Source organism: Geotrypetes seraphini, chromosome 2, assembly GCF_902459505.1.
Source record: "Geotrypetes seraphini chromosome 2, aGeoSer1.1, whole genome shotgun sequence".
Taxonomy (NCBI): domain Eukaryota; kingdom Metazoa; phylum Chordata; class Amphibia; order Gymnophiona; family Dermophiidae; genus Geotrypetes; species Geotrypetes seraphini.
The window spans coordinates 493,101,865-493,115,086 of record NC_047085.1 but is presented as its reverse complement, the minus strand read 5'-3'; the positions used below and the strand labels follow the sequence as shown (position 1 = coordinate 493,115,086).

At 44.2% G+C, this 13,222-nt stretch overlaps 1 protein-coding gene across 2 annotated transcripts in view; it reads left to right on the top strand.

Annotated features, from left to right (window-relative positions):
- The window catches only part of CCM2 (CCM2 scaffold protein), a 163,399-nt gene that overhangs the window by 73,704 nt on the left and 76,473 nt on the right, over positions 1-13,222 (top strand). For both annotated transcript variants that reach the window (XM_033931908.1, XM_033931907.1), the window contains exon 2: positions 6,954-7,130. In XM_033931908.1, coding sequence (XP_033787799.1) covers positions 6,954-7,130 — 177 coding nt within the window. The remainder of the gene's footprint in view (positions 1-6,953; positions 7,131-13,222) is intronic.

Genomic DNA, 13,222 nt, shown 5'->3' with positions numbered 1-13,222 from the left:
AATGCTGCAAACGCTGTTCTACCAGCAGCCAAGTAAGGAGCATCACCCGGTTCCAGAAGGAGGCCAAGACCAACCGGGCAGCAGTAAAAGCCAGCTTACAAAACAGGGATTCTCCCCATTCAAGATCCAATTGATGCCAATAAAGGAGAGCATAGCGCGCCAATCCACCGGAACCTGCTTTCGCAGAATCCGTGAGATATAAGTAAAAACTTCAACCCAGAAATCCCGTACCCTCCCACACGACCACCACATATGGAGATAGGTACCCACCTCCCCACACCCCCTCCAGCATAAACCCATCCCACCCCCTCGCCACTTAGCCAAGACCTGAGGGGTGTAGTACCATCTAAAAAGGACCTTGTACCCATTTTCGACCAGGAAGGCTGCTATACCCGCAGAGGATACCTCCCTCCAAATAAACTTCCAAGTGTCTGGAGGGATAGCAGACTCCCAATCCCCCTCCCAGGCTTTCATATAAGGTAGCACAGCATCTTCCCGCACATTAAGGCACCCATACAGAGCCGACAAAGTCCCCTTCTGAAGCACCGAGCCCAGTAACAGCTCGAAGAGCGCCTTTCCTCCACTGAGGTCCCCCACAATCTCCGAGGTCTGTAAATAATGAAGAACTTGTAAATAGGGGAATAAATCTTGAGAAGGCAGACCATAACGAGCCTGAATCTCCCCAAAGGACCATACGCGACGCAAAGCTAAATCCCACAACTGTCCCACACACACCAAGCCCTGGGTCTCCCAACGCGCAAACACCCCCTCTCCTCTACCAGGTACAAAATCAGGATTATGCCGCAACGGGGTATACCACGAATGACGCCTACCCAACAGCAACCACTTCCAAACCAGTCTCAAAACCCTAAAAGAGGTGTCCACCGAGGACAGACCGCCCTCCACCCGCACTCCCAGGCAACCAGGGACGATGGAGCAATGGAGCCCCACTCACCAAGGCCTGCTCAATCACTACCCACGGTTTCGGATCCTGTGTCTGCCTCTCCAGGAGAGCACGCAATTGAGCAGCCTGATAGTACTTCAACACATTAGGGTCCGCCAGACCCCCATCCCTCCGACTCAAATAAAGAACCACCCGACTCATGTGCGGTCTATGCCCCGCCCAAATAAAACGAAGTATGCTCCGTTGGATCCCTTCCAAGGTCCGCTTACTAACCCACACCAGAAACACCTGAAACAAAAACGAAAGGCGAGGCAGAACCATCATTTTCACTATCTCCACCCTGCCTAGCCAAGAAAAATATTGGTTCCCCCAACTATCCAGATCCAACTGAAGGCGACGAAACAGCGGGGGGTAATTAAGATCATAAACACTAGAGGTAGGCGGGCCAAAGTAGACACCAAGATAGCGCAGTGAATGCTGAACCCACCGAAATGAAAAGCAATTCTTCAAGAACTCAACCCTATCATTTGACAAATTCACATTAAGCAATTCAGATTTCCCTACATTAACACGAAACCCCGACACCACTCCAAAAGCTGTCAACTCCCGTAGGATAGCCGGTAAGGAGACCTCCGGGTCTTCAACCGTAAAGAAAAGGTCATCAGCAAAAAGAGTCAGTTTATAGTCCCCGCCTGGCACTGAGACACTCCGAATATCTCTATTCCCAGTCCCACGCACCCGCTGCGCCAAAAGCTTTATCATCAACGCGAAAAGAATGGGAGAGAGAGGGCACCCCTGGCGTGTACCTCGTGCTAAGGAAAAAGTGTCAGAGTAACCCCCCAGAGTAACCTTAATGCAGCCCACCGGACATTTTATTTAAACAAGGCAATATCAAGGAAATCGGGCAGCACTACCATGTTCCTCCTCCCCAGCCCCCTCCCCGATTCTCAGCTTCCCCAGGCCCAGAGCATCCCCAAAGAAATAGGCCCCTTATTCCTCCTCCCCGATTCTCAGCTTCCCTAAAGAAAGGTCCTCATTTTCCCCCTTCCCCCCCACCCCATTTCCATGGCCTCAGGAAAAGAAGAATATATGCACATGGAAAAGCTCAAAAAATTGTAGTTTACATATCTGACCCTCCCCACTCACCCCTATGAAAATCTTTAAATTTGTAACCAAAATGTCAGTCACAATATTTTCCCATATTATAGATGGGTCTATTAACCTGTAAAATTGCCTTGAACCTATTTTTAGATAAGTATGATACATAAATTCAGATTAGATTAGATTGGTTTTTAACCCACCTAGGGTTTAGATGAGAGAAATTTTTTTAAATAAATAAATGTTTTGGGGAGTATATTCCAGCATGTAGGGGCTGCACTGGAGAAGGCTTGCTGGTGGGTATCACATACTGTGATGTCTTTTGGAAAGGGTATGGTTAGGGATTCTCCTTAGGAGGACCTTAGTGACCTTGGAGGTATGTAGAGGGGATCCTGTTCAAGTATTCTGGTCCATTTCCTTTAAGATCAGAAATAATTTTAAATTTAGCCCTGTATTGTACAGGTAACCAGTGAAGTCTTTGCAAAAATGGTATGATGTGGTCACGATGCTTACAACCTTACATTTGCCTTGCTGCAGCATTGTGAGTTGATTGGAGCTGGTACAAACTAGTGCTGCCCAATTTCTGATTCAAATCAATTTACCAATTCACTTTGGGTGAATCGACTCGTTTTTAAAAAAAATCGGCCTCGCCGATTCGTTGACCAACTCTCCTCCCTTGCCTTCAGGACTCCTAAAGCAAGAGCAGCAGTGCTGCCTCTTGCTGGCCAAACGCTGCCGCTCTTGCTTTAGGGAGGAGGGTCAGTCAGGAAGTGCTGCATAGGCCTTTGTAGCGTCCTCCGGCTTCCCCCTGGCCTCCTGGTCTTACCTTCAGCCAATTATGGCAGCCTGAAGAGGATCGCCGGTGCTGTAGCTTCCCCCCTGGCCTCCCGGTCTTACCGTCAGCTTCAGAGCTGTGGCGATCCTAACAGGCTGCCGTCGTCCTCCACAGCACGTTCCCACTGCCGCGATCCCGCCCCTGATGTCAGAGGAGGGGCGGGACCATAACAAAGGGAACATGCTGTGGAGGCCGACAGCAGCCTGTTAGGATCGCCACAGCTCTGAAGCTGACGGTAAGACCGGGAGGCCAGGGGGGAAGCTGGAGGATGCTACAAAGAAGGGGCGAACATGCAGGCCTTCCGGGGGGGCCCTGGTATAGAAGTACACAGACAGAGGGATGGAGGGAGGAAAGGGAGGGTCCAAAGAGATGTGCATATGCCGGACTGAGTGAGGGGAAGAAATAATGGTACTGAAACAGAGAGGGTGAGAGAAGGTGGCCAATGGGATTTAAAGAGGGAAGGAACAGAAAGGGAAAGAAGTTGGATTCAAGGGATGGTGTAGAGGGGGGATAGAGATATTGGATAGGAGGGTAGTTGGGAAGAGAAAGGGAGAGATGGTGGATCTGGGGATTGTGGGGTCCATCGCTGCAGCTGCGGGGATGGAGGCAAAATAAAGGAAAGATGCAGACCTTCAGGGGAGGGAAGGGAGGACAGAAATGGAAGATGGATGGTTAGCATGGAGAAAGAAGAAAACGACAAATGGGCAGGAGACCCTGGCAAGCGAGTTACCAGAAGACATTTATATAATGACTACACAACAAAAGGTAGAAAAAATAATTTTATTTTCTGTTTTGTGATTACAGTATGTCGGATTTGAAATATGTATCCTGCCAGAGCTGGTGTTAGACCGCAAATGTGAGCTAGGATTTAACAGAGAGGAAAAGTCTTCTCGTTTGTTTTATTTTATTTACACCATAGTGCCAGTGTGGGTAGGAGAGGGCAAAGGGGGTGGGGTGGGCGAAGAGGCTATAAAATAAACCCACCAGGATGTTTGAAAAAGACACCCAATTGGGCAGGAAAATCGAATCTAAAAATCGATTCAATAGGCTGAATCGAATCAAAATTTTTTCCCCTGAATTGGGCAGCACTAGTGCAAACCCTTTGCAATCAGACCAATAATTGTCTTGATGTTATCTTGGCGTGCACAACTGTGACGAGACTTGCCTTCTCAGTTTAAGGAAAGAAGCAGTATAAATATCACAGATGATAGAAACAGGTCTGTGACTGTTGCTTGAATATTGGATCAGCGTAAATGTTGAGTAACTGTATTCCAAGGTTCCTAATTTGTGGTTTGAGAGGGCAATCGTATTTCCCCAAAAGAGATTTTTATATCAGGTATGTGCCCACTTGTGTTTGAGGACCCATGGAAACTTGGTTTTACTTAGGGTTCAGGCAAAGTTTTTAGCCCATTCTTGAATTGCTGTGGGTAAGTCAGGTTCAGTGAGTATGAGTAGCTAGCTACACATTGAATGTCCATTGACTAAATCAGCTCTACTAATGACTTGAGTAAGATATTGAACAGAATAGATGGCCTGATCCTTGGAGTACCCTGCAGGTTAGTGCTCAACATTAAGGACCTGCCTGCTAGAATTTGCTTGGTTCAGATTCTGTTCCATTGATACCTGTTTCTGCCAGTCATGCTAGCATGTTAGTGTGATAAGTGTCAAAGCTGTTGAGAAATCCAGCAGTATTAATGCAGAGACAAATCCCCTGTCTCGGTTTCTGTGAAGATCTAGTGGGGATATGAGGATCGTTTTTGTTCCATAATTGGATCTGAATCCAGATTGATGTGAATCTAGCTAGTTTCTCTCCTCTAGCCAGTCAATGAGTTGAACACAGTCTGTTCTATAAGTTTTTCTTGCAATGGGATGTCTGATACTGGCTGGTAACTTTCAACCTTGTTCTGCGCAAGGTAGCAAAGCATGCACAACTGCCCTTTTTAATGCTGTTTGGTAGTTGCCCATGACACTTTCTATGAGGCTTCTGCTTGCCCTGCTGCATTATCTTAGAAAGGCTGGGGTCGAGGAAGCAAGTAATTGATTGAAGGCCTCTTAGGATTTTGTCAAGACCTCTGTTATTGGGTTAAGAGTTTCATACGTCTTTGTCAGGAGAGGGCGAGCTTATGTACTTCTGGCTAGTCTTGGGGAAAATTTCTCCAAATGGGTTAATTTTGCACATATCATAAACTATTTGTCTTCTCTCTCTCTTTGTGACTTACCCACTACTGCATTGCTCACAGTAAACCAAGCTCTTCAGCCAAGACTGAAAGAGACTGCAGCGGATGAGATCAGGAGAGATCTTTTAAGTATTTTTTAAATTAGCAGTGGATAGCCGAGGATAGGAATGATAGACTGATAGGGTAGAGGGAACTCAAATCAGGAATGGAAAAAATATTTAAGAAACTTGGGCATTAGCCAAATAACTTTATTTAGTTTGTTTATTATTTGTCACTTTCCGCACTTACCTCCTTCCTTTACAAAGCTGCGCAGCCACCGCAGTAACAGCTCCGATGCTCATAGAATTTTAGCACCGGCCACCGTGGTAACATCAAGTTTATTAGTGTTTTTGATTAATCGCTTAATCACAATTCAAAGCAATGAACATAAATAATAATAAAATTACAGTATTAAGGAGTAATACAATACTTAACATAAACTTAAAATCAAACAGGACTATTAACAAACTTTACAGACAAGAAAAAAAGGGGAAAATGGGAATTGAACTACAAAATATTAAAAATAGAATAGTCAGGGAAAAAACACAAGGTAGGGGATGTAAAATTCCATAATCATAATCAACTCAGTAAATAAATTCAAGAAGGAAAACTATTAATCATCTTTAAACAGAAAAGTTTTTAAATTAGTCTTAAATTTATCGAGGTTGTGTTCTTTTCTCAAATGGATAGGAAGAGAAGGTTGTGTTCTTCTCTCAAATGGATAGGGGCCGTAACGGAAAAAATAAATTGTCGTCTTGTATTGATGATCTTGGAATCATTGGAGCTGTTACCAACAGTGGCCGGTGCTAAAAATGCTAGCATGGCTTTGTAAAGGAGGAGGTTATTTTGTTCATTTTGTTATTTTGTCTTTTTTATGCTGTATTTTATTGTATATAGTTTTTAAACCACCCTGAGCTTTTGGTGCAGTTAGTCTATAAAACATTGTATTTTTGTTTTATGAACTTTTTTTTTCTATTTGTGACCTATTTCTGGTCTTCCCTACCTCTGGCTTATTCTGCACCTATGACTTACAGTTGCTTCATTTGTCCCACTGTATACCAGGGCTGACCACTCTGGGTTTTCTGCCCAGGCAAGCAACAGGTTTAGGGTGCCAAAGTTTGGGAACCCTTGCATTTTTTTTTCCCCAACCCTAATGGGTAAAACTGGAGCAGAGGAATAGAGAGAAATAAGGATGAAAGGCTGGAGGGGACTAAAGATGTGGAATGATATATGACATATTTTTGGAAGAAATGTAGACTTCAATGGAAGAAGGTATGTGAAAGAAGAAAGATGAGAAACAAGAATGAGTAAAAAAAGAAGAAACTGAAATGAATACAATAAAGAGAATGAGAATAAAGCAAAAAATACCTAGGCACAAATTGGAAATCACTTTTGTATTTTGATCTGGTAACTTTCTGCCTTCCCCTTTTATATTTGTCTAAGCTAGGACTAGGATTTGGTGCTGTAAGCCTTCATTTGAAATTATTGTACTTGGAGATTTTCTACATTCCTCTGCCCCCAGGTTCCAGTTCTACATTTGGAACCCTACAGCCTGGGGCCCCGAGTCAGGCCAATAGATGTTGCCTATAAATATTGACTGAATCTATTTAATTTGTTTAAATATTGTTGGCTGTCAAATAAGTAAACATATATATGTAAATGGTCAGCACAATTTCCAGAAATATTTATTTTTTTTGCTAACCATTGCTGCTGAACTTGGAGGCTTGGCTTTAACAACTAAATCTTTGTCACTAAAAATAGCTCTTGTACAAAATCTTTTTAAATCCAAAATATGTTGCAATAGATTTTTAGGTAAAAATGTGTTTATATAAGTTTTCTTAGAAAGAGGAACTTCTGTTTTTATTATGTATTCAAACGTTGACTGCTTTATTTTTATCAGCCTGGGATCGTATCGCCTTTCAAACGCGTCTTCCTGAAAGGAGAGAGAGGTCGGGATAAGAAGGCACAAGAGAAGGTGGCAGAGCGGCGGCCTCTTCATACAGTCTCCATTTCACAGTCTGATCATCGAGTGGAGCCAGATATACTGTTAAATGACTATATCGAGAAAGAAGTAAAGGTAAATTTTTAAATAGCTTTTACTTGCTTGGTGTGAGAACTCTAAAAAAGAAACTGTTCTCCAATAAAAATTGAGTATAAGGAAGCATTTGTTAAAAATATTAAAAAGTAAAGTTTGTGATGTAGCTGTCCAAATTCATCAAGTTATAACAGTTATCAGTTTTCACTTATTTTTTCTGACTTCCTGCAAAACAAAAAGCCATAATGTGCAGTTAGTGTGGCATATTGCAATGGTAGTTTTTGTTTCTCTGACATAAAGTAGTGTGGTTTGACATGTTGGTCTACTTGAATACACAGAAGTAAATATTTAATAAAAACAACAAAAACATTTTTCTTGGATTAAATATATATTTCTTGTCTAGCTTTCAGTAGCTAAAAGCCCTTTTTCCTTGGATTAAGGCAGAATAAGTATTTATCATTTAGTTCCTGAAAGCTAGTCAAATGGATTAAGTTAGTGCAATAGAAAGGTTTATCCTAGGACAAGCAGGCAGCATATTCTCACATATGGGTGATATCATCTATGGACAGTCTGAAAGTGAACTGTCGCTTAAAAATTTTTAAAGTACTCGTGATTATCCACACCACGCATGTGCAACTGCCTTTCCACCTGAAGAGGCTCGAGGTACCTCAGTTCTTTGTGTTCGTGGAGCAAAGAAGTCTGTTTTTGACTGGACTTTGTTCAGCCAGCTTTGCCTTCCTGCTTCTTATAATTTTCTTCCTTTTTCATTTGTTTTTCTTTCCTGTCATTAAAGTCAAGTGAGTAGCGAAAACAGTATTTTCTTTTTCCTGTTTACTCAGGGGAGTGTCCTTGGCAGGTTTCGTGCTTCAGAATTCAGTTTAACTCGCCGAGTTAATTTTTTCCGGCAATGTCGAAACCTTTGACAGGTTTTGAGAACGGCGATTTGTACTAGCAATCTGTTTCTGTAGCCTATCCTCATAACTGGTATCTTCAGAGTTTAGACCAGGGGTGGGCAACGAGGGCCGCAATCCAGTTGGGTTTTCAGGATTTCCCCAATGAATATGCATGAGATCTATTTGCACGCACTGCCTCCCATTGTATGCAAATGGATATCATGCATATTCATTGGGGAAATCCTGAAAACCCAACTGGATTGCGGCCCTCGTTACCCACCCCTGGTTTAGATCCTGAACTCCACATCGGGGCTTGTACTCGGTGTTCCTCTTCAAATCACGCTCTGTTAAGGCCTGTCGATCTTAGCAGGAGCAGTTGTTCGGCGCGACCATGGACATCGCCAGATCTTCTCAGCCGTCGATATTGAAAGCTTCTGCATCAACATTGACTTCGACATTGGGGGAGCCAGCTCAGAAGCATTCACTTCCCAACAAGTGTCATAGGTCTCAATGGCATCAAGTCTCTTGATGCAGACCAATCGATGATGCTAACGCTCCCCAGCTTCGCAGGTTGTCTCTCATGGCATGCATCCTCATCGAGGTCATCCATTCAGGACAACCTGTTGCACCATTGGTACCAGCTGTCGAGCTATTGGTACCTGGTGCATACTTCTCAACGGCATCGAGTCTCTTGATGCAGTTCGAACATATATGCCAGTGCTTCCCAGCTTCGCAAGTTGTCTCTCCCTCATGGCATGCATCCTCATAGAGGTCATCCATTTCAGGACAACCTGCTGGCTGCTGAGTTATAAGTACCGTTGCATTCTTTTAAGGTGTCACAGGTCTCAACAGCAACGTCATCGTTCTTCATCTTTTCAGGTTGTTTCTCCTTCACACTGTACACTCATCCAGGCACCCTATCTGAGACAACCTGTTGCACCGAGGGTACTGCCTGTTGAACCATTGGTACCGGTGCATATTTCTGGGAGACACTTCATGAGTTCTTCCGAAGGGAGCTTGGTAGCTGCTTCTAGCATCGACTCCTTGGTACCATCCAGTTAAGCATAGCGCTATGAGGCTTCAAGATACCAGTGTCAGCTATCCATCGGAGCATCATGCTACGTCTCATGGATCTTCTCTGAGATTGACACTCTCCATCGTAAACATGATCCACTGCTTCGAATCATAGATGTTCTTCAACAAAGGCGTTCCATACCAAGGTGTCATCCTTTCTTAGCATGTCGATCTTATGCATCTGACTGAACAAGAGATACTCATCGATCCTCATCGTCGTCATTTGATTGGTACCGAGGATAATGTAAGATTATTTGAAGACACAAACTTCTCTATAATTCAAATTTCCAATTGGACTTGGACGGTGCACTTACTTTATATAAGCCTGAGTCTTACGGCATTCCTTTCAAACTGTTACAGGAACTGCCTTTCAGGAGAAGACCACCTTCAGTGGATCTTTCTTTTCTTAGATATATTTAGCAGCTAGGCACTGCCCTACCTGTTAAATTGGATGCTGACACTGTACCTACCGCTGAGTTCATAAGTGCTTGGACTATGCTGAGTCTCCCAAAGGCCTTCTCAGGTTGCCGTTATATGGCAGACTTACTGAGACGCTTCTCAAAAAATTGGGACACACCTTTAATTATCATGGTTGCTCCAAGAACACTGAACTCGTTATTGTCCAGGTCTGATGGCCCACATCACTCATTACTGCTGGAATCAACCCTTAACAAATATTCCAGTATATCAGTTTTTGCCTCAGTGCCTCTAGGGTGACAAGGCTGTGCTTTCGTCAAATTTGGACATTGCATTTATCGAAATTCTTTGTTGGCGACCAGAATCCTTTATTACACCATTTATCTAAAGCAACTGATAAGGAAATTGCCTGGCTTTGGGTACCATCTAGAACAGGAGTAGGGAACTCCGGTCCTTGAGAGCCCTAGTCCAGTCGGGTTTTCAGGATTTCCCCAATGAATATGCATTGAAAGCAGTGCATGCAAATAGATCTCATGCATATTCATTGGGGAAATCCTGAACACCTGACTGGAATACGGCTCTCGAGGACCGGAGTTCCCTACCCCTGATCTAGAATATCATCAAATTCACAGGCTAGCAAGATATATAGCAAGTTCAGCCTTTGATGCTTTTGAGAGGTCATGTAGATCAGGGGTGCCCACACTTTTGGGGGGCTTGCGAGCTACTTTTAAATGACCAAGTCAAAATGATCTACCAACAATAAAATTTAAAAAAACAGAAAGCACACTGTTCGTAGAGAAAATGTTAATTATAATTTATATTTGGGTTTTTTTCAAAGAGGTCAAGGCAGATGACTTAAAATATGCAATGTCACCTCAGTAACAACTATACAAAAATAGACAAAATATACCCCCTACCCTTTTACTAAACCATTATAGCGTTTTTTTAGCGCAGGGAGCTGCGCTGAATGCCTCACAGTGCTCCCAATGCTCATAGGCTCCCTGCACTAAAAACGCTATTGCGGTTTAGTAAAAGGGGGCCATAGTGCAAAATATAGACAACAGATATAAATTCTCAAAATGGACACATTTTGATCACTAAATTGAAAATAAAATCATTTTGTCTGGTGACTGTGCATCCAATATTTTTTTCCTTCTTTCTGCCTCCTGCATGCTTCCTCTCCTCCAGACCTCATTCCATTTCCCAACCAACAACTCTCCCTGTCCCTCCATGAGTCCAACTTTTTCTTCCTCTCTCCCTGCCTGCCCCCTGCCACCCGACACACTCCATTCCCTCCCCCAAATTTTTCTTCCTCTCTCCCTGCCCTCTCCATTTTTTCTCTCTTTCTCCCTACCCCCCTTCTTTCTTTTTCTCTCCCTGTCCCCCCTCCCAATCCACCGCCGCCGATTTTTCCCTGCTTCCCCAATGCTGCAAAACCAGGCCCGTAGCGCCTTTTCCCTCCCCCCGGCCCCCCCGACGTCAATTCTGACGTCGGAGAGGAAGTTCTGGGAAACTTCTCTCCGATGACAGAATTGACATTGGGGTAGGGGGGGAGAAAGGCTTTTGGGTCCAGCACTTGTGCAGAGGCTGCACTCGCCTGGCTTTTGCGGCTTTGGGGAAGCAGGGAGAATGCAAAGGCAATGCGAGTGCTCCGTGATCGACTCGCGTTGCCCTTGCAATCTACTGGTCGATCGCGATCAACCTTTTGGGCACCCCTGATCTAGGCCTTCTGCAATGTCGGAGACTATGAGATGCCTAGTATGGCTAACAGTCTCTCATACTATTGTGGTGGCCACGTGCAACTTATCACAACATGAAAAACCATGGAATGCTTTGAATAGCAAAAAAAGTACTTCCTATTCATATCAGGGGTGATATACTTTTACATCCTGGCTGCTGCCATAAAAGCTGCAAAACTAACAGAAGCCTAAGCAAACTCACACGGACAGCTCCTTCTGAACATGCTCAGCCTTTTTTCATGTTCCTCTGAAGAGCAACGCTCTTTGCTCTCTTTTTCTCTTACTCTTCCTCAGTCAATCTGAGGTGGTCTAACGTTGATTTCTTTTTTTTTTTTTTTTTTTTTTGGTTTGACACATTTTCATTGTGAAGCAAACAAACAAACAGTATCCAGGTATAAGGTACAAGGTAGGGCAACAAGGCAGTATACAGTTCAAATCCCAAAACAAAGCTAATGAAAGGGAACAGAAAAAGGACCAGTACAGGGAGCAGAGAAAGCCCCTATCGCATAAGAGGAAGGGTCAAAAACCCAACAAAGTGCCAGCCACAGATCAACGAACTAAAAAGAGATGTAAACACTTTCTGCGAGCTTGCTCCCATTGTTTGAGTGAACCACCCCCAAAACCCCACCACAAAAAAAACCAGGAATCCCCCCTCCCCCCCAGTGACTGGAGAAGTAGAAACAGACCAACTTCACAAAGGAGCATCCTCAGCCAGGACCCGTTCCCAGAGCAACCCATATAACTGATGAGGTCCCACCAGACTGACCCCCTCCGCACTACGCAACTCCCAATGTGCCAGCTCTCGGAGGGACCGATTCCAGCCCACTAGCTCCGGGGCCACCCCATCCATCCACAGGCGAAGCACTCCCCTCTTGGCCGCCAGAATAGCAACATATAGGAAATGTCAATGGTCCACACCCAACCCCTGGTCCAGCAGCTCTGCATCATGGCCCAAAACCAGAATCCCATAGGACTACTGAACCGGCATCCCCAGGATCTTGATAAGGAAATCCAGCACCCCATTCCAATAAATGCCCAAAACAGGACATTCAATAATCATATGCAGTAAGGTCCAAGGCAGATGCCCACATTTCACACAATCAACGGACTCCCAGAGACCCACCCGCACCCCCTGCAGCGTAGTAAAGTAAGTGCAGTGGAGCAATTTAAATTGAAGCTCCTGCAATGAGGCATTACGTGCCCCTCGGGATATATTAGAGAAACAGGTTTGAAGCACCCCAGGAGTAATCTCCTCCCCCAGGTCCAGGGACCATTTAGAAGCGAGAGAGATCAACTGAGTGTCCTCCCTCTCCACCCGCGCTGTCCCAAACCAAAATGACAAAAAATTGAGCACAGCGGGTAAGGACATGAAAATATGATCCACTTTCAGGAATTGGTTGCCCCTCTGCTGGCGCCGAAGATTAGCCAGATAATGTCGCAAATGTAGGTAGGCAAAAATGGCATACGAGGTGGTGCGGAGTAGGTCAAACGAGGGAAAAGAGGAAGGCATGGGTCCCAAAGTTGGCATATGACCCAAACAGAGACGCTTGTCAAACCGGTCCCCAATGCCCCCAGGGGCCCCTACCCTAGGCGGAAAATCAGGGCTCAGAAAATGAGAACCAGTATAGTTAAAAGGTGAAGTGAAAGAGGCAATTTGGGCTAAAAAAAATCCTTTAAAGAATGGAAAAAGGATCCAAAATGAATAAAATATAAGCGCTTTCAAGTTAGCTGCAAAGCATTGATAAAGAAAACTAAAAAAGAATATGAAGTGAAACTTGTTAAAGAGGCAAAAACTCATAATAAAAAGAATTTTAGGTACATCAGAAGCAGAAAACCTGTGAGGGAATCTGTGGGGCTGTTGGATAATCAAGGTGCAAAAGGGGTGCTGAAACCTGCCCAATGTGTGACTGCGGCAAAAAAAAGCAAACATGATGGTCGGAATTATTAGAAAAGAGATGGTAAAAACATGACTAAGTGCCCAATTCACTAAGCTCACCGATTGTGTTTGTGA